Genomic DNA, 27,097 nt, shown 5'->3' with positions numbered 1-27,097 from the left:
CCACTTTTGGGGGTGTTCCCCACTTTGATCTCGGGGCTTCCAGTCCATATTCTGCACAGATGTTCCTGTACACTATACCCGCCACTTGGTTATGTCGTTCCATGTACGCTTTCCCTGCCAGCATCTTGCACCCTGCTATTATGTGCTGGACTGTCTCAGGGGCCTCCTTGCACAACCTACACCTTGGGTCTTGTCTGGTGTGGTAGATCTGAGCCTCTATTGCTCTGGTGTTTAGGGCCTGTTCCTGGGCGGCCAGGATGAGAGCCTCTGTGCTGTCCTTGAGTCCAGCTTTCTCCAGCCATTGGTAGGTTTTCCTGACATCAGCCACTTCAGTTATTTGTCGGTGGTACATCCCATGTAGGGGCTTGTCCTCCCATGATGGTACTTCCAGCACCTTGTCTTCTGTTCCCCATTGCCTGAGACATTCGCTGAGCACATCGTCCGTTGAGGCTTTGTCCTTGATGTATTTATGGATCTTGGATGTTTCATCCTGGACAGTGGCTCTCACACTCACTAGTCCTCTGCCTCCTTCCTTACGGCTCGTGTACAGTCTCAGGGTGCTGGATTTGGGGTGGAACCCTCCATGCATGGTTAGTAGCTTCCTAGTCTTAACATCCGTGGCCTTCATCTCTTCCATTGGCCAGCTAATTATTCCGGCAGGGTATCTGATTACTGGTAAGGCGTAGCTGTTTATTGCACGGATCTTGTTCTTGCCATTGAGCTGGCTTCTCAGGACTTGCCTTATTCGTTGGAGGTATTTGGCTGTTGCTCCTTTCCTTGTGACCTCATCGAGGTTGCCATTTGCTTGTGGTATTCCCAGGTACTTGTAGCTGTGCTCTATGTCTGCTATTGTTCCTTCTGGGAGTGAGACCCCTTCTGTGTGGGCGACCTTCCCTCTCTTTGTAACCATCCGACCACACTTCTCTAGTCCGAATGACATCCCAATGTCAGTGCTGTAGATCCTGGTGGTGTGGATCAGTGAGTCGATGTCTCGCTCGCTCTTGGCGTACAGCTTGATGTCATCCATGTAGAGGAGGTGACTGATCGTGGCCCCATTCTTGAGTCGGTATCCGTAGCCAGTCTTGTTGATGATTTGGCTGAGAGGGTTCAGGCCTATGCAGAACAGCAGTGGGGATAGAGCATCTCCTTGGTATATGCCACATTTGATGGACACTTGTGCAAGTGGTTTGCAGTTGGCTTCAAGGGTGCTTTTCCACAGCCCCATCGAGTTTGCAATGAAGGCTCTTAGAGTCCTATTGATGTTGTACATCTCTAAGCCTTCAATGATCCAAGTGTGTGGCATTGAGTCGTAGGCTTTCTTGTAATCAATCCAAGCGGTACACAGGTTGGTGTGTCGGGTTTTGCAGTCTCGGGCGACTGTGTGGTCTACAAGGAGTTGGTGTTTGGCTCCTATATATATATATATATATATATATATATATATATATATATATATATATATATATATATATAATATATATATATATATATATATATATATATATTTTTTTTTTTTTTTTTTTTTTTTTCTTAGCAACTTTATTTAGATTTTTGTAAATGTAGAACACGATCAGTGGTTGTTGAAAACTTACAGGTCTTTCTTTTTAGTTATGTTGTTTCTGCCTGAAATCTTTGTTTTCCAGTTGACTCATGCATACTATGTGTCACATTAACAGTGGAAAAAGTTTGAAAAGGATTTTTTAATGGTTTGAATTTCACAAGTTTTGGTTTTTACCACAGCTGTTGCCCAGACCTGCTCTGAGTTTTGATGAGGCGAAATGTGTCAGTTTGAGAGCAGGAAGTCAAATTGATTGTTTATTTCATTTAGTCGTGTTTACAAAGCAGTCAAATGAATCAAAGGTTAAGAACTTACTTGGAAAAATTGGTTTAGCGGAAGATAAGCGCTCAATTTTTTTTTTCAAAGTTAGCAAAACGTTAAGCTAAAAATTAGCTCTGCTATTAGCGCGTTAGCGAAGGTATCCACTAGTAAGGATCCCTCTGGGGCAGTTGAACTGCTTTTTCAGATTAATGAGATTAATTAATCTGATACGTCACATTAATGGTGGAAAAAGTTTTTAATGTTCTGAGTTTCATAAGTTTTGGTATTTTAACACAGGTGTCGTCCAGACATGCTGAGTTTTTCTGTGAACATGTTCAGTGGCGGATGAGTTGGACTCTCGCTGCAGGACTTAAAGACGAAGATGGGCCAGCTGGAGAGCAGGAGCTCAGCTCAGATTGAAAGTTTATTTCATTTAGTCGTGTTTACAAAACAACCAAGTAAATCAAAGTTTAAGAACATATCTGGAAAGGTTAAATTCATGGAAGCCAAATGCTGTAAACACTTTCATAGTTCTCAAAAGACCTAAACAGAAAATTAGCTCTGCTACTAGCGCATTAGCAGATTAGCAAAAGTGGTAAAATTCCTCTGGGACGGTTGATTTTTTTTTCAGGTTACTGAGATTAACTTGGAGATATAAATTTGACAAGACCATTTATGACAACTGATTTATTTGCTTTTTAGTTGATTCATACATCACTTTAAGAATGGAAAAAGTTTGAAAATGATCTTTTTAATGGTCTGAATTGAATAAGTTTTGGTTTTGTACCACAGGTTTGTCCAAAGAGTTTTTCTGATGTTGGAGCAGGAGCTCAGCTCAGATTGATCTGGAAAGTTTGTTTCATTGGTTCGTGTTGAACGTAAACTCGGACTTACAGTAGGTGCGTGATGAAATCCATACTGAGTGTGTGTGTGTGTGCGCGCAGGGAAGGGGGGTCGCTGATCGCCTGCTCTGTGTTTCCTCCCTTCAGCGCTCTCTCTGTTGCCATGGAGAGACCGTTCTTTGCTTTCCCATAGGAGGAGAAATTAACACCATTTTTAACTGGCCCGGGGGCCTCCCCCCCTGTGTGGGAGATAGTCTTGAGTTGCGCTGCCACGTGCACACGCGCGCGCGCTCACACACTCCTTTTAAGACGACAATAATCTTCCCACTGTCATTTTTAATACCTCTGCGAGGCCAACGTTTAACGAACTGGGACAGAGTAATGATGGCCTGAAAATGCCGAGGTGGACTCTGGGATGTGATGATGTATGAGGAGAGTCATTTACGTGCCGTTTTCTTTTTTTAAAGTCGGGCACTGGAACATAAACAGTGGCTGTCTGCAGGGGCCAGTGGGATACTGGGGATGTCACACACTCCATCAAACATCCCTCATCGTGGGAGCTGCAGACAGAGATGCGCACACACACACGCTTACGTGGGACAGTGAGGTCGAGCTCGGTGCACCTAATGTGGATTTAATGACGGGGCTTTATGAACTGGAGCCGAGTGCAGAGCATGATGGTGGAGAAAAGGAGGGAGTGGTTTCATATGTACATGAGTCTGTGCACACTCTGTCATCCCCGATTTCAGTCATGAAAATCTTCATGTACACGACAAACACACACTGGCTATTTTTAAAGTGGTCACTATGGCTCACTACCCAGGGCGGACTGGTCTAGGGGTGGCCCAACAGACCCGTGTGCTGTGTACATTAAGCAATGTGATTTAATTCTGCTCTAGACCAGTCGTGTTAATTGGCTGTAATATTGGCTTTTTTCTTAATTAAAAATGCAAAAATAGGTTTTATGTGAACTGTTTTATTTTTATTTGCTCAACATATTATTTTAATGTGGTCATACAATGCAAAATTCACATTTTGCACATTTTTAAACTTCCATTTGGGTCTCAACTGCCTCTAAAACAGACCAAACACTTAAAAAATCCTGCAGTTTATTTGGCAAAATGTTAATATTTTTTGTTGTCTGAAAAACAAGCCATTTCAAAAATCTCCTGATTTATTAAGTTACACTGCGCAGGCACTGTTCCGTTACCTAGCAACCCCAGTAAAGCCCAGCCCGTTACCTAGCAACCCAAGCTGAGTTCCAGCACATTTGGTCAGCTGGATGTGCTGGATAAAGGTTGCCGAAAAAGACAAGAGTTTTGTTGTTGACTTACCATTCAGAAACCACTTGCTGCATTCTAGTTGGTTGTGCAGGAGGCCCTACTGATGTTTTTTAAAGAAGTACATTTGTATACTTGTACATGTGTTTGCAGCTGTTTTTACGAGCGAGTGTAACTGTTGAGTTGGGGGTGTGGCAAGCAGCAGTTTATTTGGATTTAAAGTGACAAGAGGCCCTAAAACAGCTCAAAGTGGGCAAGTTTGAAAAGATTAAATCTCATTAGGTAAGAATTGTTTTTGGCAGAAAATGTAATGAACATGTTTTGTAAAGCCCACAAACCAAGGAAGCATAATAAGGGAAGTTTCTTCCCTTTTAATGTCGCCTTAAAAAAGAATAAACATGTAAAATTGACTTTTTTGAGCTTTACATCATGTTATAATATTATTCCCTGGTTGTAAACATACTTGGAGGGTTACTGTACTTTGCTCTTTTCATGCATGTTAAGAAATCCTTTAATCTCCATGACAACCACCCAGTTGTGCAAAACGCCTGGTCGGACCTAGCTCCGCCTTCGAGGCGCAGCTCCGCCTTCGAGCTGCAGTTTCTAAGTTTCTAAGCTCACCGCCTCACAGAGCAGCCTTCGCCCACGACTCCCTAAGTCAGCTCCTTCAGACTAGCCAGTATCAATTAGCAAGCACCTGGTGGAGCTGCGCATCAGCTGAGCTCAATTATACAAGCTACTTCTCAGTGAAACGCTGGTAAAAACGTTGTTAAAGGGTCAATAGAGGAGCGATGCGATGACTTCCTGCGGCAGAGTTTCAGAAAGAGCAGGAGTTTTTAAAGAGACACAAACCCAATTTCCAGTCACTAAATTAGAGTCAAATGTATTTTAAGTCATATTTGATATAGACAGCATTTTTATAACAGCTGAAGGTAACATAGTTATGTCATTGTGCAATAAAACGGTGTTATGTGTCTGAAAAATACAGCTGCTTTAAAAAACCAGGATGTTTTAGGCTTCATGCAGGGAGGGAAGCTGTTGGTGGGGCAGAAACGTTCGTATAAGAACCAGGAGAAACGAGGCTTGTCCCATTTATGTGTTCATTAGCTGGCTGACAGATTTACTGCTGGAAAACGGGACTTTAAGAGGTGACCTGTTGTCACATCTGCAGTGAGATAATCTGAGTCATGAGGTTTGTTGACACAGCCATCTTTACTCCCCTCCTCTCTGAGCACACACACCTGAACACACACACACACACACACACAGCTCCCTACTGTTAAGCTACTTATTGTGCAGCCTCCTCATGAGAATAAAGTCTCCATCTATCTGCTGCTCGACTTTAAAAAAAAGTTTGGTTCAAAGCTTCATTTCCTGCCTTTCTGATCTTTGGCTCGTCACACTCGCAATTTCTTGTGGGTCTCGTCGCTCCGCAGCGGCGTGCCTTTGTGACCCAGCTGCTTCCCCTCCTCTTCCTCCTCTTCCTGACCTGCCTGTGTGCAGGACTGCTCCTCTCTCCTTGCAGCTTCAGTGTGTCTGTGTGCGTGTGTGTGTGTGTGTGTGAGAGAGAGAGAGTGCCAGCGGGGGTGGGGGCAGCAGACTCAACCCCTCCAGTCTCCTAGCAACAGAGCGGTTTGTTGCGGGACGGGGGGGAGGCGCAGGCGATGGGGGCTGGTTGTACAGCGGCTGGGGAGAGCAAAGTCCTGCGGGATTAGAAAGCTGGAGAGGAGGAAGGAGGGACAGAGTTTTGCTGTGCTGTTGGTGATTAGTGATGCTACCATGTGTCGTTTGCTCCGTAAAGCGGCGTGCTGCTGAGGAGGCTAAGTGTCTGTATCGCTGCTCAGTGGTGCAAAAAGTGGGTTTTGCACTAAATGCGACGCAAAGGGGCGCTACGCTAGAGGGGGCGCCAAAAACAGTGGTGGACATGTTATTTCTATTCGCATTTTCTGCATTTGAAGGGGCAGTATTAAGTGTTTTTCAGACACAGTAACATTTTATAGCCAATTTATCGGCTCAAATTTCCTTAGTGTGGGAGATTGGTGATCGACTCAAAATTTGAAGCCAATATGATCTACCTCAGCAAAGATCTAAAAATCAACCAGTATCCTGTTCTGCTCTCCTTGAGAGACGTTTGACTAACAGACCGGCCCACTGGCTCATGTCTGCACGTCTGCAGGTAAGAATAGCGACCTCTCTGTTACCAACTCAGCGACATTTCAGACAAAAAACAAACATGGTATCGGAATCAACAACTGTAACTGGCAATCGGCCAGAAAACAGCAATGTCAACTATAAAAATCATTTGCCACATATGACTTAAAGGAAGTTTGACTTCATAATTTAAATGCCTTGAAATTGGGCCTCTGTCTCTTTAAAAACTCCTTCTCTTTCTGAAACTCCGCTTTCAGGAAGTCATCACAACTTGGCTCCTTTATTAACCCTTTAACAGCGTTTTTACCGGCATAGCACTGAGAAGTAGCTCCTATAATGAGCTCAGCAGACACACAGGTGTTTGCTAATTGCTGCTGACTAGTCTGAAGGAGTTCAGGAGTCATGAAGGAGGGTGGCTTTGAAACCGCAGCTCTTAGGAGGAGCTGCGTCTCGAAGGTGGAGCCAGGTCCACCCAGCGTTTTACACACCTGAACGGTTGCCATGGAGATTAAAGGATTTCTCAAACATGCATGAAAAAGAATCAAAGCAAATACTCCAGGTATGTTTTTTATGAAGGAAGTTCAAAGTGATGTAAAGCTGATTTCACACAGCACTGCCCCTTTGATGGCTGTTTGTGTTAATTAATAAGTGATACAATCAATAACAGATGTGGGGGTTCTGGGGCCTATAATGCACCTCACAGTGCATAATTACCCTCAACATCTGAGATATTTGAGCTTCTGGCCTGAAAACCTGCTGAAGTTTAGCTAAATGTTTGCCTTCGCTGCAGATTTGTGTTTGTTTCAAATTTCTTTTTAAGACAAAAAGAGAAGACTTCATATGAAACTTTTGTTTATTTTTAGCTCATATTTCATAAAGCTTATTTAAGTGAGTCATATTTCCTTATTTCTTGTTTTGTTGCTGTGTTTGTAATTTATTTCTTGGTTTTATCAAAAAAGCTATTTCTAGTAAATCAGATCAATTATTTAAACGAGGCAATCTGCATAAATGAAGGTCAAATGAAGATGGAGATAAAAACAAACAAGGAGATCATTTATTCAGAAGGACGTGAGAATTTTGTTTTAGCTTAAGTTGTAAACATTATTTGTTTTTTAATTTTATTATTATATTTTTTTTATTTCTTAAATGATTTTAATAGGTAGTTTGCTTTACGTTTTATGTATCATTTTAAAATATTATTTAAATTTTTTGTCTATTATTTTTCTTTTCAACAAATGTTTATAAAACGTCATGACTTTAGTTTAAATTTTCCTAGTTATTTAATTCTGTTTTGACGTGTTTTCTAAATTTAAAATTTGTCATTGTAGTTTTAATAATTTCCATTTGCATTTCTTCTATCTATTTTACTTCTTAAAAAACTTCTTAAGAAGAAGAAGACTTTTTTTTCCCGTTTTTGAGGTGCTAATCAGCTGCTCCCAGTTGTAAAAACAATACGTTGTTACCATGGTTACACTTCATAACAACATAATCACATTTTTATATTATGAGACAGATAATCTGTGAAATAAGATCGAGCTCATACTGTAATATTAGGTTGTTTCTCCACCATTAGCACAGCTGCAACTCGTCCATGAGCATGACTGGGAGCGCTAAGACCCTCCCCCTGGCTCTGATTGGTTGTTTCTGACTGGGAGCATTTCTACAGACGGCTGTAGGACCTCAGAAAGGAGCTGGATTTTTTTCTCAAGTTATTTGTGTCAGGACATAGTTAGAAGTTTAACATCTAAAAAATATATCTTTAGAAAAGTTACCTACTGCGGCTTTAACCTTGTTCTGTTTTAAAGTTCCAGTGTTTTTTGTGTAATGTAGTTTCACCACCAAACCAATAGGTGGCAGTAACTACACAGAATCATCAACCAAGGATGTGTAAAACATAAAAGTCTGCATCAAGTCATCCCGGAGTGATGAAGCATTAACTTCTTAACTTATTTATCTAATTTCTTAATTTTGTTGATTTTTTTTCTTTTTCCTAATGTCTTTATCTTGGATTTTTATTCCCATTATTTTTCCAATTTCCCAGTTTAGTTTTATTTTGTTTTAATTTCTTGTGTTTTTTTTCTAACATGTTTGACTTGGATTTTTAATTACCAGTTTTATTAATGTTTTGGTACATTTTTTGTCAACGTGATGATGTCATTTCCTGTTTGAATGCAAACGTACTTCCTTTATTGGTCATGGATTAAGAGTGTTATGAGGACAGGAGTTTGAAAGAAAACAAACATGGACCATGATGAAGACCAAGTTTGGTCTTAACTCTTCTTTCCGACTTGTTTTTGTTCCCACTGCCCTGTAAAATATATTTTTTAAATCACTGTAGTTTTTCCTTTGATTGTTGTTGGAACCAGCTTGAGTTGCATTTTATTTACTTCAAGAAAGTTGAGTCCATACCTCAATAAACATCTTATGTATTCATTTATTTTGGGTTTTCTCACAGTAAGCTGAATATATTATCATCTCATACTCTTCAGCAGACAAAAGCAAGATACTCTGAGAATGATTTTTCCTGCAGGTTTATTAGACAAAGTTGCAAAAGCGTTGAAGATGCTGGTCTCAATCTCTTGACTCCACACCAGCAGGGTTGGTGTGTTGCGTATCGATTGAGGTCAGAGAAAATGCTCCCAGCTGAATATCCTGTGTGTATGTGGAATATTTGGTGGAGGGATGCAGCAGCAGCAGCAGCAGCAGCAGCAGTGGGGATGTGGGTGCACCGCACACCCCACAGTCGTATGAGATTATCCAAATCCAGCGTGAATGGACCTGACACCATTGTCCCGAGCAGAAGCAGCAGCTTCAGCAGCAGTGATGTCACAGGGGGAAAAAAGATGATGATACCTCCAAGAGCGATAGATTACAGCTGTGATGAAGAGGCGGAGGGTCACTATTATTTCATTTATTATCATTACGTGGCGGTCTGTGCTGACAGGACGGAGGGATGGGGATGGGATGGGGGGAGTACTACGGAGAGAGAGAGGGAGAGAGAGAGAGAGGGCCGGATTAAAAACAAACCCGCTCTGTGAGCGGGTTTTAGTTGCCATGGTAACGATCATTACCTCGCACTTGGGAGAGCAGGAGCAAGAAGGGAGGAGAGAACAGGAGGAGAGGGGTGCTGGTGGAAGAGAAAGAAAGAAAGGAAAAACGACCGGGATGGGAGCTGCTGCGGGATGAAGGCTCGGGAGGTTAGCATGTTTGATGGGACAAGTTTTCACAATACCAACTTCCAACTTGGATCCAGAAAATGTCCGTTTTCATCTGAGGCTCTGAGGGAAAAGAAGCACTTTACGAAGCTTAGCACCTGCTGGGACAGCCGCACTATGCTTGAAGAAATCAACATGTGAGAGGGAAAAGTCTTTATGTGTACTGAGATCCCTGTTAGCATCAGCTTCTTCCTGGGGTCAACTTACATAAAAAAACATTATCAGAAAAAAAAATCACACTACAGATAAAGCATTAAAAGTGACCAATTATGTTTCCTTGTACAGGTTATAACAGGTCTATGGGCGTTACAAAAGATGAGCAAAATTATTCTAAGATTATGAGATTTTAGTCTGTTTTGAGCTCCTTTCAGAATAAGTTGTTTTAGGGCCTCTTGTCACTTCAAATCCAAATAATCTGCTGTTGGCCACCCCCCCCCCGAAACCAACATTTACACTCGCACATGAAAATGGCTGCAAACAGATACGCAATTATACAACTGTACATCTTTGAAAAGCATAAGTGGAGCCTCCTGCGCAACCAACAAGAATGCAACAAGTGGTTTTTCAATGGTAGGTCAACAACAAAATATTTACCTTTCCCAGCGTCCATTGTAAAGCAGATACAGCGGTAAAACCAGCTGACCAACGGTACTGGAGCTCTGCCTTGGTTGCTAGGTAACTGGTTGGGCTCTGCTGGGGTTGCTAGGTAACGACGCAGTGGAGGTTTTTGAAACTGCTTTTCCAGACACCAAAAAACATTAACTTAATGCCAAAAATCAGCTGGGTGGTTTGTAGAAGCGTTTAGACCTTTTTTTAGAAGCTGTTGAAATCCAAATGGAAGTACAAAAATTAGCAAAATGTGAATTAAAATAACACAATTAATTTTCTACAAGTTATAAAGACAGAGACAGACTTTAGTTTGAGATAGAAAAATATGTTAGATTTCCCTGAAATAAAAAAGTAAACTCTCATGTAAAGCACACACATTCATAAATACACAAATATTAACTCCTTCAAACCCCACGTCCACTGGATTGGACATGATGTGTATTTCTGAGTTTAAACCAATAAATTTCAATGCTTCTTGTTACCGATTAGTTTTTTTTATAACCAATAACACTGAAGTTTGACTCTTAATATAAGTGAACTTCAGCACAAGCATTGCACTGAAACTAGAGAGGTTGAGAAGGAAGTGTTTACTTTCCACCAAAAACACAAATATCAGTCAATTGTAGCCTTATAAAATTGCTCTCTGTGTAATTTTAAGTATTTCCAGTGATATAATTTGAAGTTATTATTTATCATTAAATTGCAGGATTTTTTTTCAAAGTTGAATGTCCAACCCAGTGGACATCAGGAGTTGGGATATACTAGCCAACGTTTAATTACTTAGTGTTACCATGCAACGAAAAAAAATGAATAAATCTGAAAGCAGCTTATTTGTGATGTCACAATTCAGTTATTTCTAAATTTTCTTTTGCATAAACTCAAACTTTCTTGGAAAAGCTTTATTTCAATGAAGGTGGTAAAAATTTGTTGTTTAAAAATAACATTTTTGCTCTGTAGATAAAAATCAGGTCTGAATGGGTTAGAATTATTTCATAGTATATTGTCAGTTGTTTCTGAAAACTGTAAGCAGTACTTAGTTTAATGCTGGTGGTAGTGAGTTCCAGTCACCCATTGCTCTAAACATTGCTAGTTTAAGCTAGTTTTACATCTTAGCAGAGTTAAAGTCCAACGACGGCCGCGATGGGACCGAAGAGTTGTTTCAGAGGAAAACATGCGGGATCCGAGGCGCTGAGAGCCCCATGTGGTGCTGCGGATGGAGCCTGTTGTCCTGGCGGTGTGTCACATGACCTTCTGCCCGGCACACCTGCCCTGGAGAAATCAGTGGCAGTTTCTATGGCGACAGGGTCAGCAGTACGGGAGGCAGGATGGCTGCCAGAGGTGGTGGTAGGAGGGACTGCTGGTCTCGAGCGGTGTCAGTGGTGTTATTTTTAAACATGGCAGAGATGAGGGGATGCTAGCAGACCCAGCTGAGGATGAGACGGATGGAAAGAAGAAGAAGAAATAATCTAAACTCGGCCGGAAGATGGACACTTTATTCTGTCTGCGTCCACATGACCTATGCTATGAGTCACGTGTCTTTAAGGTCACGTTCACACAGATATTGATGCTCAATTCTGATTTTTTGCTTGAATTGAATTTTTTATTTTGTATTTTTTGCGTGGTCATCCATACTGCTAATAAAACCCGACCGCAATCAGAATTAAGCGTCAACTGACGTTCCTAAAGCGCCCCGCATGCGCAGAAGAAGAGCGCCGACGTCACTCAGTAGCGCACTGTTTACGGAAGTAATACTGGATTCCGTTGTCTATGGATCGATTTTAAAGTTCAGCTTTGGGGGCCAACAGTATCGTCACTAGATCACAACATCACGAATGAAGCCAAGGAAAAAAACATAATTTATTAAAAAGCAACCGCTTTTTGTGGAGTATTACCTTCAACTTCTGTAGAAAAGTTTGCTTATATGTGTAGTCCGAACCAGGAGAGGGTTGACTGTAATGCGCTTCAGTGACACAAACATATTTAATAAGTTTAGAATTATAATTTTCAGCCATTGTTCACATCCAGATATACGGTGTTTGAGTTTCTGGTGCAGAATTGTGATGTGTGTCAAAACAATCGGATGTATCCGACTTGGTACCACATATGAAGCAGCGCAGATCGGATTTTTTTGGGAGGCGGGTGAAAATATCAGAACTGAGCCGTTCAGACTTCCATGAAAAAGTCTGATATGGGTCACATAAGGGCGAAAAACAAATTGGGTTCGCATTTGTATGTGCAACGAGCACGTGTCAAACTGAAGGCCCCGGGGCCAAATGTGGCCCATTGTAGTGTTTTATGTAGACCGTAGACACCAAATTATAAATTTCTCCAGATTTTTGCCATCATTATAATTTACGCAAAATCAATAGATCCCTGCATTTTTTCATACTAATCTATAAAAGTTAATTGCAAATTTCTACATCAAGCGACCGCTAACTCCCACCTGTTGGTGGGAGTTAGTGTTTTGTGACACTTTTGCTTCAGCCTTACTTGATACCAAGTTATAGTTTGTGATCAATATAAAAAGTTCATTATTTTATCAGTTTTGTTAATGGGTTTTCTCAGTACATTCTAGAACATTCATGATCTTGATATAGCCCAAAATAAAAATGAGTTTCACATTCCTGTCATAATTTACACCGACCACAAGCCTGACTAGAAACTGAACTCTTGCTTTTGTTCACGTTTTCAGTGTTCGGATGGCAATTCGGCCCAGGACAACTCCTCCCTGAAGCGCGTTGCCGTTGTCGAGGACTTCTTCGACATCATCTATGCCATGCACGTGGAGATGGGCGCCGACCCGGGCCGAGCACCCAAACACGCGGGGCAGAAGAAAACCTACAAAGCGGTGAGTTAAAACACCAGCATGGATCTAAAATCAACTGCACACTCACGTTCTGCTTCCTTTTGTCCCGTCCTCGGTCCTCAGTATGAGTGGTTCGGTTTCTGCTGATGGAAAAACAGGACAGTAAGCACATCCTGCCCCAGTTGGCTGCAGGTGCACAATTCAAAACCACATTCAGGAGAAAATAAGAGGTTGTCCATGCACAAAAAATGTGCAATCTCCCAGCTCCAGCGATTTGCCTGACCTACAAGATTTACTCAAACAGTTGCCAACTATCTCTAAATGCAAACCCAGGTGGGGCAGAAGGGAATTATATGAATTTACTGATGAAATTCAGACCTGAAGCCTCTCTTTAAACACATTTGAAGATGTAAAATCCAGAGAAAAAGTGATAAAATTCAAAGATGGATGAGAACTGCTTTGTTATAAAGTATGTAAACAGTCGTATGAAGATGAAAATTTTTAGATTTTTGCCTTAGAGGTGCCCCATACATCCTGCACCTCACTTCCCTGACGAGGCCCTCGTTTTCACACAAGGAATTGAATTTTAAAAAACACACAAGGCCAGAATTATACATACAGAGTTAAATATTGATTTGAAAATCAATATTTTCTTTGTAAATATTGATTTGAGTCCGATTAGTTGTTAACTGGAGTATACAGGAGAAGGCCATTTGCTGAAAGAATAACAAAGGTAAGGCAGTAATTAGGCCAAAATTATGCAAAAAAAACAACAAATATTTTGCATTTAAGATAAAAACAACTTTGTAAATATTTGTTACCCAGAGCTTCTCAAGTAGCATAGTTTTAGCTTCACTTGATTCATCTCATAGTAAGCATTTGCTATTAATTTATTGAGGTATGGAGGCCTGTCCCAATAAGCAGTACATCAGTTAATTGCACGATCAATAAAAATGAGCTTAATAATTTCTAATTGCATAATTTATTGTTTTTCTCTTTTCTTTCTATCAAAAATTGGATGATAAAACTCTTCAGTCTGGTGCTTTAGTCTCAAATAACCTTTTTTATGACAGTTTTGCTCACAGGGACTTCATAATTCCTTTTATATGTTGTTTCTGTTATTTTGTTTATTTTGCATATTTGAAATGTCTTCCACTTCCAGTGTTAAATATTTATTAGAGTTTTAAGTTTATTGATCTTTCAGAACGTGTTCCTACATTATTAAGGCATTACTGTTATATTACTTGAAAATAATCTCAAAACCACAATATTAGCATTTATCACTATAACAGTAATAATTTATTACAGTGACATGTTTAAATATATATACAGCTCTCGAAAAAAATAAGAGCCCCATTGAAATCCTTCTGGTTATTCCACCAAATATTGATTTTTGAACTCTTCCCGAGTTAAAACATTAATATTGTTGTTTCTAAATGAATATGAACTTGTTTTCTTTGCATTATTTGAAATCTGAAAGAACTGCATCTTTTTTGTTATTTCTCTTTTTCTGCAAATAAATGCAAAACTTTTGCAGAGACATGTTGTCAGAAGTTCATAGACTAAAAGAATAAAGTTAATTTTACTCAAACATATATCCATAAAAAGTAAAATCAGGGGAACTGATAATTTTAAGTGGTTTCTTAATTTTTTCCAGAGCTGTATATATATGTATATATATAAGTATATATATCTTTATCTTCTAAAGAATCCAGGTCAACATTGTTTAGTCAAAGTAACTTGATGATGAAATGTGGTTCAGGTCCTTTAAAACCAATTCAGCAGCCCTTTAATTGAGCAGTCCTCTTGTTGTCCCCATGGCTCTACTGCCCTGGGTGGAGAGCCACATCAACCACATCAAAACCACCAACTAAAGTAGAGCAACATCAACCTTTAGTTTCATTTATTAAGTAGTTGCAGCAATCTTCTCCTCCATGTGGAGTTGTGTGTCTCCCGGCTATCTAATGCTCCTTGGTGATAGATGATGGTTGTAAAGGTTTGCAGGAAGACTAACAGTTAAAATATTATGAAGATGCAGCCGCGACGGAGGCCATTTTTAATCCACCGTGGAACCGGCGGAGAACTATATGATATTTTTCACATTTAAAGCAGAGAATAAGACCAGCTCTGGGAGTATAATGTTTCATTTATAACATCAGGAGTTACCAGGGTAACAACCAGCAGAAAAACAAAGTACTTATGTTGCTTTTTTTGTGCCACATAGTCCATATTTCTGGAACAAAGGCAGTCTGTTATCATGAAATCACAGAGTTGTGGTCTAATGGTTGCATGTGTTGCCCTGACGGTGCAGCAGCAGATCTGTGTTTCCAGCCTCAGAGGTGCAGATGGGTGTATTGGGGTTGTTTAGGGTACCCCCTCCTCTCCTTTTACTCCACCAGGAATTAAAAAAGAAAAAAATCTTCCTGCCCTGTAGAGAGGTCCTGTCACGTCTCATAGAGTGTACCCTTTTGAGGAGGCAGCATCTCTGGGGCAGGGCATAATATGGAGCTGTCACTGTGGCCTTCTGGGAGGTGCACGCTCCTCTGGGTGGCCTTTCCCTCCCCGCTGCCTCAAGGGGCCGTGAAGGGAGGGTGGGATGGTGGAGGCGGGCTGAACGGGACGGTGGGCACCCCCACCGCCTTCTCCATGGTCACGTGAAGGTCGCATTTTGCAGGAAAACGCCAGAGGGCGGTGACGCGGGGAGGGTGGCAAAGCAGCGGAAACAAAAACAGGGCAGGAGATGCACCTGAGGAAGACGGAGAAAACACAGGGTTTAAATCCTTGAAAATACTTGAATTTTAATTAGGTGTTTTCAAGGTTTGGAAAGTGTTTGATTTCTGTTTAAAGTCCTGGAAAGTGCTTGATATTCAAACTGGAAATTTTTGTAATAAAGTGCAATCTAACGTTTGATTAAAGGCCTAAATTTGGAAAACGTTCTTATATTTTTAATACATTTTTTTCCTCACTGTGTGACGTTTAATCAGACTTGTTTTAGGTCGGCTAGATTCACCATAATTATTTCTATTTGCTAAATGCCAGAAAACAAAATTAATTTAATTATTAATTTTTAAAGATTATTGTCACTTGTGGCCTTTATTTTGAAAGTAAGCCAACAGGAAGGGAACAGAGAGAAGGAGGAAACGACATGGGCAAAAGTATGCAGGGGAACTCATAATGCCAGATCATCTTTTAGAAATATTTTTGTAACTTTCTTTGTATATTGTGGTTAAGCATTTAATTTGAGCAGGAAGATCATTTGCCTTGATACAATTTGTTTGGATTGTTTCAATATAATGAATATTTAGCACTCTCAATGGCTCAATGCAGTGGTGCCAAAAGTAAGAATGCACGGTATGGCATACAAAGGGGCGCTGCGCAAGAGGGGCGCCAAAACAATGACGTAAAAATTCTAATCCGCATTTTCTATATTTAACAGAAATATAGAAAATTTCTGAGGTGCATGTGAACACATATACTCCTGAGAAAGTACAAACACCTTCTTAATGAATTATTGATCTCTGTAATTGAAATGTTAAAAGTTAGACAACATAATGAAAATATGGAGAACATAACAATTTGTTATATTATAGTTCACCTTATCTGTTTTGTATAATGACAGTATTTATGTCGGATATCAATATCGTTAACATTTTCATATCTACGTATCCCTAACAATTGCTTTAGTGTACGGTAGTTTAGAAAATTAACCGGTGATGATAATATTTTTTTTAAAGTCAACTTGATTTTTATGTAAAAAAAATCAAGTTACATAAAAATCGTTTTTTTTTTTTTTTATCAGTTAATGAAATCCCCCTGATATCCTGGACAGAATGTGAAAAGTTGACACGTCCGAGGACGTTTGTGTTATGCTAATAGCACTTAGCCTTCGTTAAAGACGGATTAGCGGAAGTGAGAGCGGTGTGCAACACACATAATTATCCGGTCGGAACACATGCAGGTTTGCAAGATTTTTTACAGTGTCCGACGTAAAATCCGTCCAACTAAAAAAACAATACAGAACAAACAAACAAACAAAAACCCCATCTCAAATCATTCGATAAGGCGTTACAGCTCTAATGCTGAATAAATAATAAACAGCAAATTGAAAGTGTCTTTCTTTAATACAGCTGTATTGTTTTTAAATCCAAAGTTTGGTGCTGAAAAGGTTTGAAAACTTACCGTGATAAGTACTTCAATTTTGCTGAGGTAAAAGTGTTCAAACCCTGGCGGAAAGGATTCGGAACTGGATCGTCGGATTGCTCCGGTTCCGGCCTGAAGGGAGGATTCCTCTTCGTGTCATGTTGAGATAACACCTAAATCTGAACCCAAACTTTCACACGAACATAAAATAAAATAAATAAAAGGACCCTCCTCCTTCACACAGTTCCAGTTCATCCGCAGTAACCCTTGCTTCTCCCCCGGCGCAGATAGCTGAGACCTATGCCTTCCTGCCCAGAGAGGCGGTGACTCGGTTCCTAATGAGCTGCGGAGAGTGCCAGAAGAGGATGCACATTAACCCCAGCACCGCGGAGTTCAAAGGTAAAAGCATCATTAAACACAGGTCTGTTTTTAACACAAACCATACAAGTTTGTTAACGCCGATTCTTTCACATAATGGCGCATTTATTACTTAATTATGTAGCAATAAATCATACAACCAGACTTCTCTGATTTATAATCGTGTTTACTCTATTAGGATGCCTTAACAGCATGGAGTGTAAATTCTTCATCATCCTGTCAGACATTAAAGTGAGCTGAAATAATCTAATGGGTTTGAATAGTTTCTGAATGGAGCTCCCATTAAATAAAACATGCGTATATCCATCACTGACATGATGTAACAAAGACTCAAGAGGATTGGCTCGCTGGGATTGACTACACCGCTGAAACGTGATCGCAGAGTCCCTCTAGTGGCCGGAGTGGGAACTACAGAAACCTGCCGCGCCATTGTTTCCTTCCAGGTGTGACAGGCTGACAACAGAGGGTTGCATTTCTGCCTAACAATGCAAACTCACCTTTAAAATGCTGCCTGAACTGTAGTAAACAGACACTTAGGTTAGACTGTGTTTGCTGCTGAGCTGAAAGGAAAACCGGCTGCAGCAGGCGTCAAGGCAAAGTGTTTCTCTGGTGCGCAGCAGCTTGATGCCTCTGGTTTTATTCTTTGCTCTTTTGTGAAATTTTAAGACATTTTCAGAGGTAAGCAGGTCTGGACTGCAGGTTTATTTTTCTGTTTAGGAGTCATTCTGCTGTGTGTCTCATGTGTGGAGTGGAGTTTTGTGTCTTCAGCCTGAGAAAAGCAAAGGTGTGCGTCCATTTTAAAGTAGTTTTTGAATAAAAAAATCCTTTTGGATCTTATAATTGCATTTTTTCTGACTTCATTAAGTTTATTGATGAAGGGAGAAAATGGTTATTACCTTGTCCTAGTCTAGTTTATAGTGCAGATAACTTAGTGCACCTGAAATAAGACAAAACTAATTTACAAGTAACTTTTTGGCAAGATATAGGAGCTTGTTTTAATTAAATAATTCATTAATATTGATGAAACAGTTCTAGTTCCAATTGCAGATTATTTCACTTAGAAGATGGGAAAAATGTTTTGTTATAGGAGAAATAATCTGCCAGTGGAACTGATAAACAGTCTAGTATGAAGATATTTCACTAAAATTTAACTCTATATTAAATAATTATTTACTTAAAATAAGATCCTATCTTGCTGAAACGTTATTTGTAAGTTAGTTTTATCTTTATTTCATGTGAACTAAGATATTTGCACTAGAAACTAGACCTAATTTTTATTTATTTATTTTTTTTGCTTTTGCAGTTTATTCTTAAAAGTTTTTTTTAAAAATTCCAAAAAGTTACTCAAGTAACTGTAACCACCCACCTCTGGTAGAGTGATTTACCTCTGTATTCATGGAAGATGTGTGCTTTTGCTGCTTGTCTTTGTTAGAAAACGACCGACCCACCTCGCTGGTGCCGGACCTCATCGACTACAACATGCCTCTTACTGCCACCTACCTGAAGCAGATGAAACTGCAGTGCATGACAGCCACTGAGAGGGTGAGTGAATCTTCACATGCAGCAGCAAAATGTATATAAATAAAAGTCTTTAGGTTTATTTTCTGTTAAAGCTGTGGGAAGAGAAGACTCCCCGTGCAGCTGAATCAGAGACGATTCCTCTGTAACTTTGGATTGAACGTTAAATGAGGGGAGCAGCCCTCCTGCTGGGAGGAGGAGCGATGTGTAGAGGATTTAGGGAAGCTTTTATGACAGTGATGTCACGTGTTTAAGACCCTCCCACGTGTCGCCGCTGTGACAGAAACACTCAAGAACTGCTCTCACTGAAGTGCAGGGAAGCAGCACTTGGTCATGATGGTGTAGGCCTCAGTCTCTAACAGTTAGGAATACACAGCCAGGATGAGCCGGACTGGGATCTGTGGGTGAGTACTGGGGAACCGATTCCCATCATTGAGTTTTAATGGGATAGTTTTTAAATAATTAAGCTTTCAGGGTGGGACGTCAGCATTTCAGGAGACCTGGAGGGTTGTAGTTTAAAGCTCAGAAGGCTCTTTGGAAAAGTCTCATTGATGCATTTAAGATCTAGATGTGATGCAGGAAACTAATGTTAGAGTGAAATTTTGGAGAAATATTTTCATACTACTTCACGTGGAATATTTGTGATACATGTGCAAAGGATGCTGTAGTCTTAACCTTTCCTAATGTATCAGTTGTCGATTCTTCCAAATCCTGGATATTAATGTTATGTTGAGTCGTTGTGATTAGAGACTCTCCTTAATCCTGCACGGCTCACTTGGTGCCTAATAGAGCCGTCAGTGAGCATTCCAGTCCGCCACAAACCCTCTCAGAGCGGGATGGACTCGTATTCCCAGGGGTCCGGGCCTATTTGTCTGTTCGTGTGAGGGGAATGAGACAACAGCACGTATTTCTGCTCCCTTCCAGTCACACAGTCGTCGCTGCGATGCCTGTGAGCGAGACGCCAGCTGACACAGAACGGAGTGAATGCGGGTCGTTTGTGAGCAAACCGGCCCGTTTCCCCCCGTGTTGAAGAAGCTTTTGTTTTTGGTCTTGTTTTGTATTTTTGAAGGTCGGGTCAGATTTGGAGTTGTTTAGCTTGGGATTCCAAATCCTTACCTCAGTGATGGACTCGTGTTTTTTGTTGCATCTTCAGGGTCCCTGCGTAGGGGAGTTAAAAATAGCAATGCTCCAAGAAACATAGTTAACACCGAGACTCCTGCAGACCCTCTGATATTCTCCTAATCCTCCTAAAAACCAAATATTACATTTCTATTTCCTGGTCCTGAATTAAATGAGTTGAAATATTTTCTTACCATAATTGCCTGTATCAATCAATCGATCTTTTTTATGTAGCACAATTCAGCAACAAGGCAGTTCAAAGTGCTTTAAATCACACAAAAACAAAACCAAAAAGCCATAAAAACACCAGGCAGTCACCAATTTGAGAAACTACTAACAAACATCACTATAAACATCAAATATGTTGCTCAATGCTCCATTTATTATGTTTAAAATGGGATTCTAGAACAATTATTTAGTAAAACAAGGAAGTTTGAGGAAAAATGTTGTAGGACTGAAATGATTAATCAGAATAATCGTGATCAATCGATTATTGAAATAATCGCCAAATAATTTAGTAACTGATTAATTGTGAACTGAAGTATGCAGACTACAACAAACGCAATTTTTCTGAAAGAACAAAATAAAAAGTAAAAAAAACAAAAAAAAGTCACCAATTTGAGAAACTAGTAACCAACATTATTAATGCCATCATCAGCAACATCAATACAAATATGTTGATCAATGATGCATTTATTAATATTTGTTATAAAATAGGATTCTAGAGCCATTATTAGTTTGCAAGTAATTAATAAACTAGGGAGTTTGTGGCAAAAGTTATAGGGCTGAAGCAATTAATCAGAATAATCATGATTAATCGATTGGAAATAATTGTCAACTAATTTAGTACCTGATGAACTGAAGTATACAGACACTCAGAGCAGTAATTAAGCCACAGCTGAAAAATATACATACATTTTGTATTTAAGATTAAAAAAAAACTTTCTGTAAATATCTTCTACTCAGAACTTCTCAAGTGACATAGTTTTAGATTTACCTGATTCAAATTCAGTATAAAAAATCTCCTATTCAGCACCTGTTGCTGTACAATTATTAACTGGTTAATAAAAAAAAACATCAACAGATTATAATTTTTTAGCTGCAGATTCCCGTTTTGCCGCAAACAATCCACCGTTCACTAAAGGAAGGGAAGGCAGTAACATGTTTACTTTGTTATTTAAAAAGGCATTCAATTATTTGTTTATTTGCATATTTATATGTATTTCTACTGTATAAAAATGCCATTAAATTAAATGCTGTACTAGAGCTGGAAGACAACCTGTTACAAGAGTAAATCATATCCTGGTCTGTGCTGAAGTCCTAGTCAAAGTCCAGACCCGGTCTCCATTTAATCAGACTAAGCTTTGGCTACTTTTTGCAAAGAAGACTGTAAGTGAGTATTTGGTTGTATTTGCTGCCTTGTCGGCCCTCAGGATGACAGTTCGGTGAGCAGCGAGGACATGAACAACGCTGAGCCCGCCTGGGTCGCAGCGGAGCCGCCAGCAGTGCCTGAACCGAGCCCACCCAACGCGGACCGGGTCAGCAACCCGGCCGCCATCGTCAAAGAGGAGGACGGTAAGACCACAGAGTGAAACATGCACTACATTCGGTTCTAGATTCATTTATCAATACATTTTAAAATGACATAGATGGAGAAAAAAGACAAAGAGGCAAAAATAAGGAGAGATAATAATAATAATAATAATAATAATAATAATAATAATAATAATAATAATAATAATAATAATAATAATAATGTTCACTTTTTGAAGAATAGCAAATTCTCAAATCTGCCAAATGCTTTTGTAAATTAATAGCCACATGCACAAAACTTTTTAGCAAAGTATAACAGCTTGTTTTAAGTAAGTAATATCTTAATGTTGATGAAAAAGGAAGATTATTTCACTTATAATATGGGAAAAATGTCTTGTTATAAGTGAAATAATCTGCCTGAGAAAGCAGTAATTTTCCCACAAGTCTTAGTGAATTATTGACGTAAAGCAAGCTGCTATATTGTGCTGAAAACTTACCTCTAAGTTACTTTTGTTTTATTTTAAGTTTAGTAAAATATTTGCATTAGAAACTAAACCAAAATTGTTTTGTGTTTTTGCAGAGCAGGTCTAACTTTTCAAATGTAAACGTCTTGCAAAGCGTTTTTGCATTACCTGTTACTTGATTACTTGTTTGTTTTTTATCTTTGTTTATCTCTCTTCTGCTGTAGAAATGACGTGTGCGGTACAGATTGTGCAGATTGGTTCTGTGCAGGAAACAGCTTGCCTGTTTCTTAATCCAGATAAATCCAGTCGTTCAGTGGGTGCTGCCTGCATCCGCTGTGCACCCCTTGCTTCTAGGGTCCACAGCTTTAGGAAGTGGGACAAAGGCCAGATTATAAACATATTCTGAACGCGGGGAATTGGTTTTCAGGATGATGGAAGTGATTCATTGGTCAAACAAGCATAAATAATGTGAAATACACTCACTTATCTTTGTTAAGAGCTACAATTCTCCTCATTTCACTCTTTTATATAAAATTCCCTCCTTCGACTTCAGCTTTTATTTATCCTGACAGCTGACCCTAATGCACACTTCCTTTACAAATCCACAGCGCGCAGCAGGAGGCAGGAAGCCTCTTCCCCCTGCAGCAGTTCCCCCCCCCTCCAAAGCTTTCTGTTGTAAACAAAGCTGAATTAATGCTAAAGGATGACAAAACACTCTCACAGCTCATCGGTGCGTCTTCGCCCTCTCTGCCAGATGATGACTCCTCGGAGAGTGGCAGCGCCAACGGGCTGCCGGCCCTGACCTCGCCGGAGGCGCTGGCTGCGGGTGCGAACCCCCAAGATGGCGGGGCTTCCTACAGGGAGGTGGCAGAGAACGGGCTGAGCGCGCCGCTGGACTTCAGCACCACCTCGTCCTCGTCGTCCTCCGAGGATCAGCAGCCAGTGAATCTGAGCGACAGACTGCTGCCGGCCGGGAGCTCGCCGCCGAACAGCTACGCAGCAGAGCCCAACAAGAAGTTCCCCATCAAAACAGAGTTCTCCAACAAGGTGAGGGGGAAACCGAGCTTCTCTCTGAGGGATCTCATTCTTTGCTTGTAATTTATAATAACTGAAACGATTAATCAGCCTAAATCAACTATTTAAATCAACCAGTTTCGTGATCGATTAATCGATAACATGCCCAAAAGTGTTCAATTAATCGTTAACAGATTAATCAATTACTTAATGATTAATCAAAAGTATTTTATTAATCGTTAACAGACTTAAAAGTAATTGATTAATCATTAAGAGACTCAAAACAGGCCATTTGCTGAAAGAACAATATTAGGTGAGTAAACAAGCCAAAAATGAACAAAAATAAATACATTTTGCATTAACGATAAAAAGAAACCTGTTTTGTCTGTAAATATGTTCTACTCAATACTTCTCAAGTTGCATTGTTTTAGTTTCAAGTGTTTCAAATCCTATTAAGCACCTTTTTATATCTAATTATTTTTTAGTTAATCCAAAATTAACCAACAGATCATCCCTGCACGGTTTTATGATGCCGCATTTGGGCTGTTTAGATGGAACTAAAAGGAGGAGTAAATTTTCACAAAAGAACTCAGACATTTTAAGATTAATTTCAGAAATTGTCTAGAAAAAAAACAAGGAAATTTTGACTTTTGATGCATATAAGGATAGATATGACTGAAAAACAGATCACGATTACTGATTAGTTTTTGTTTTAAATATCTGAAATACCGCCAAACGTTTGGTTCTGACCTTTCATGTTTTATCCACAGTTTTCTCTCCAACCTGTTGTTTTTTAGTTTGAAGTAGTTAAGAGGCAAAGTGGCGGAACTTTAAACTGCTGCTGGCAGGTTACCCAGCAGCCTGTTGCTAGGTAACCAAAGAGTGAGTGAGTTGCTAGGTAACCACAGAGTGAGTGAGTCAGTTAATTTCACCAACTTTGTTTAGCTAGCTGTTAGAGGTTGAGCGGCTAAAGACTTTCCTCTGCTTACATGTTCCAGAATGTCTTGCAGTTCTGGATCAGAGTTAAATAAAATTATTGAATATTTTATCAGACATATTTTCTATTGACATTGATCATGTGAGATATTGTAATTGATTTATTGTCCAGCCTTTAATGTATCATTATTTTATATTAAAGACTGAATTAAAAAATCTGCAAAATGTGCCAATTTTTTAATCCAGTTTATTGATTTATTGTCAGAATAATCAATAGATTAATCAATAACGTGATTCTGGTTTGTCTTCAGTCGCCTCCTTACAGCTCAGGGAGTTATGACTTGGTGAAAACAGAACTGAGCATGAGCGCTGAGGACTTGACCTCCAGTCGGGCGCAAATAATCGACGACGATGACGACGATCACGACGACCATGACGACAACGACAGGATCAATGACGCTGAGGGGATGGATCCTGAGAGACTCAAAGCCTTCAATGTGAGTACCCAGTCAAACTGATACTGCCAAACATCTCTGCCATATCAAATGGGAAATCATGTAACTTCAGGAAACTAAGTTAAATCCATCCCCTTTAGGACTTTCTGCTAAATAACAGAACAAAATTGGCCTGTTGCTTCACGTTTGGAACCAGCTGTATCTCTCCAGAAGTCCTGCTCCCACAACCCTTAGTTTGACTGATGGGACACTCTCAGCAAAACAGCTGTGGTCCCAACCTAAGGTCACTCACACTGAAAGAGTGTTGGTACTGGTTCAGTCCTTGGATGTCCTTGGAGCAGAGGTGGACAAACTATCTGCTCTGCATGTTGTAGATATTCTGGATTAACAGTTTTTGTTAATCGAACTCCCTGTGGTGGTTGTTTTATGACATTGTTTTGGTTACACTGAGAAAGAAAACAGGGGAGGAGGAAGCAGACAAATCCAAGATGGCCGAACATAATGCCGAAGTGGTCATAACTTAAGCTGACATCACCCACGAAATATTACTGGTTTGGATAACATTTGTCTGTGATTAATAATTTTTAAAGAACTTGGCATAAAGCAGCTCGTGTAGTTAATTGGTTTGATCTTAAGGTGTATTCTCACCAGCCTTGTTCAGTCCACTTTAATCAAACTCTAGTCCATTTGTGTGGAAGTTCCGGTTCATTTGGGGAGGTGTGAATGGATGATCGGACCAAAAAAGTGAACTCTGGACCACCTGAAAACCTCTGTCTTGGTTCGGTAGAAGTGAACTTTGGTGCGGTTCCGATGCACGATGTGAATACCAACCAGACCAGAGATTGCTCCAAAAGTAGGACACCAACTGTAGTGCAGGGCATTCTGGGTAGATACAGCAACCAAAACAAACTCAACAGTCTTTTGCTAACTGGATAAATGGTTAGTGGTCTTTACCAAAGACAAAAGTTCCCACAATCACTAAAATCTGATGCTACTCCAGCTTTGTTTACATTTTGTTCATTGTCTTCTTCAGGGGTTTTCATGGTGTTTCCTTCAGTAGTTCTTTGTGCAGCGCCCCCACAGGCGAGGAGGGGAACAGGTTTTTCAAATGATTTGGTTCATCTGACACAATACATCTGAAAATACAACAAATGTTGCAACTTTGACCACCAGTTGAACTGAGTCTACAGACTATCAGGTGTGAAGACACCTTAGTGTTTATGTGTCCTATGATGAAATGTGTTACTTTGAGCTGGTATTATACAAAGCTGTGAGAAATGCATCCCAAACTGTTCTGCTTGCTTTGTGTGATTTACTGTCTGAGCCTGAACAAGCCTCAGAAAAACCAATATAACAGGAGAGTTGCAGAAATGCAAATGTGAGGGAAAAAGCAAACACCAGAGATTTTATCCACTGACTTTATTTCTACTCCTCCACCCCCTGCCTCTCCTCTTTCGCTCCCCATCATCCCCGCCTCCTCTTTTCTGCCTTTTGTTTCTCACACATCATTCGACCTCGCTCCCCCTCTCTCCATTCTTTCTGCTCCACATCCCCTCTCTCTCTCTCTCTCTCTCTCTCTCTCTCGCTCTATCTCCCCTCCCCCTTGCTCATGGCGTCTGTCAGATGTTTGTGCGTCTGTTTGTGGATGAGAATCTGGACCGCATGGTGCCCATCTCCAAGCAACCCAAGGAGAAGATCCAGGCCATCATTGAGTCCTGCAGCCGCCAGTTCCCGGAGTTCCAGGAGCGTTCCCGCAAGCGCATCCGCACCTACCTCAAATCCTGTCGCCGCATGAAAAAAGGCGGCTTCGAGGTAAAAAGAAAAAGAAAAGTTATCACCCCAGTTAAACTCCTTTCTATGAAAAAGTATGAATAATGCTGCCAAACATGTCAGCAGATCCGTCCAACGCCCCCTCACCTCACCTCTGCCATGGCTGAGAACATCCTCGCTGCCGCCTGTGAGAGCGAAACCCGGAACGCTGCCAAGAGGATGCGGCTCGACGTCTACCAACCGACGGTAAACGTTTCGGCAGGCGGAGTGTCTGAATACACCCAGGGGGGATTTAGGAGACTGCACAACCATCAGTAACCAAAAACTGCACAAAACAAACGACGCACATACACCGATGAGGCAAAACATTACGACCAGTCACAAGTGAAGTAAACAGGATGGACGGCATTTTCACCATGGCTGTTGGGTTGAATATATTAGACAGGAAATTACTGTTTCACTGCAAAAGTATTTTTGGTGTAGTTTCTTAGTACACTTGAGGTAAGAGAAAACTACCTAACAAGTAACTTTTCAGTAAAATATAGGAGCTTGTTTGAAGTCAATAATTCATTAATATTGATTACAAACACTAGTTCCACTAGCAGATTATGACTAATGTTTCCCATCATAGAAGTGAAATAATTGGCAACTTCCTGCTGGAGGGCAAAAAGCTGCTCTCCAACAATGACTATCATTGGGTTTAGCTGTCCAGTTGTCAATATATCGTGCTAAATCTTAAATGTATCTGTGATACATAAAAGAAAAAGGGGCGCAGTGCTTTGCTAGTAATTGTCAATTCTGTGACAACTAAATAAAGTTTTAATTAAGAAAAAAATAGTGAGAGAGACGGAAGTAGCTCAGTTATGCTAGCTTGACTTTGACAACCTTAGCATGTAGATGTGCTGCAGAATTGGATGTGTTTTGGTTCAGTTAGAGAAAAGACGGCCAACACACCAACTCTGTGACAGATCAGATCAGTACAACAGTTTATTTTAGTTTTGATTAGCTAATCGGCCACCGCTGTGCTCAGATGATCACTTATCAATAA

The 27,097-nt window shown here is 40.2% G+C and overlaps 1 protein-coding gene and 1 long non-coding RNA gene across 5 annotated transcripts in view; one reads left to right on the top strand and one right to left on the bottom strand.

Moving 5' to 3' along the window:
- nol4la (nucleolar protein 4-like a) overlaps positions 1-27,097 on the top strand; it is a 47,295-nt gene that overhangs the window by 9,600 nt on the left and 10,598 nt on the right. For 2 of the 4 annotated variants that reach the window (XR_534107.3, XM_081609211.1), the window contains exons 2-9: positions 12,609-12,764; positions 17,150-17,261; positions 18,673-18,782; positions 21,311-21,452; positions 22,629-22,921; positions 24,136-24,321; positions 25,903-26,091; positions 26,173-26,295. Coding sequence is in view for 3 of the 4 variants with exons in the window: in XM_081609211.1 (XP_081465337.1) it covers positions 12,609-12,764; positions 17,150-17,261; positions 18,673-18,782; positions 21,311-21,452; positions 22,629-22,921; positions 24,136-24,321; positions 25,903-26,091; positions 26,173-26,295 (1,311 nt within the window). In the remaining variant the exon portion in view is untranslated. Of the gene's footprint in view, positions 1-11,204; positions 11,460-12,608; positions 12,765-17,149; positions 17,262-18,672; positions 18,783-21,310; positions 21,453-22,628; positions 22,922-24,135; positions 24,322-25,902; positions 26,092-26,172; positions 26,296-27,097 lie in introns of those variants that run through there. The other 2 variants (XM_008414400.3, XM_008414399.3) reach the window with 2 other exon arrangements.
- Positions 14,849-17,200, bottom strand: LOC103467739 (uncharacterized). Its single transcript, XR_534106.3, has 2 exons — positions 16,902-17,200; positions 14,849-15,468 (listed from the first exon to the last, which is right to left on the bottom strand). It is a non-coding gene; the product is annotated as an uncharacterized LOC103467739 (long non-coding RNA).

This window comes from Poecilia reticulata, chromosome 7 (genome assembly GCF_904066995.2).
Source record: "Poecilia reticulata chromosome 7, P_reticulata-male-v2, whole genome shotgun sequence".
NCBI lineage: Eukaryota > Metazoa > Chordata > Actinopteri > Cyprinodontiformes > Poeciliidae > Poecilia > Poecilia reticulata.
This window is presented reverse-complemented; position numbering and strand designations above follow the sequence as displayed.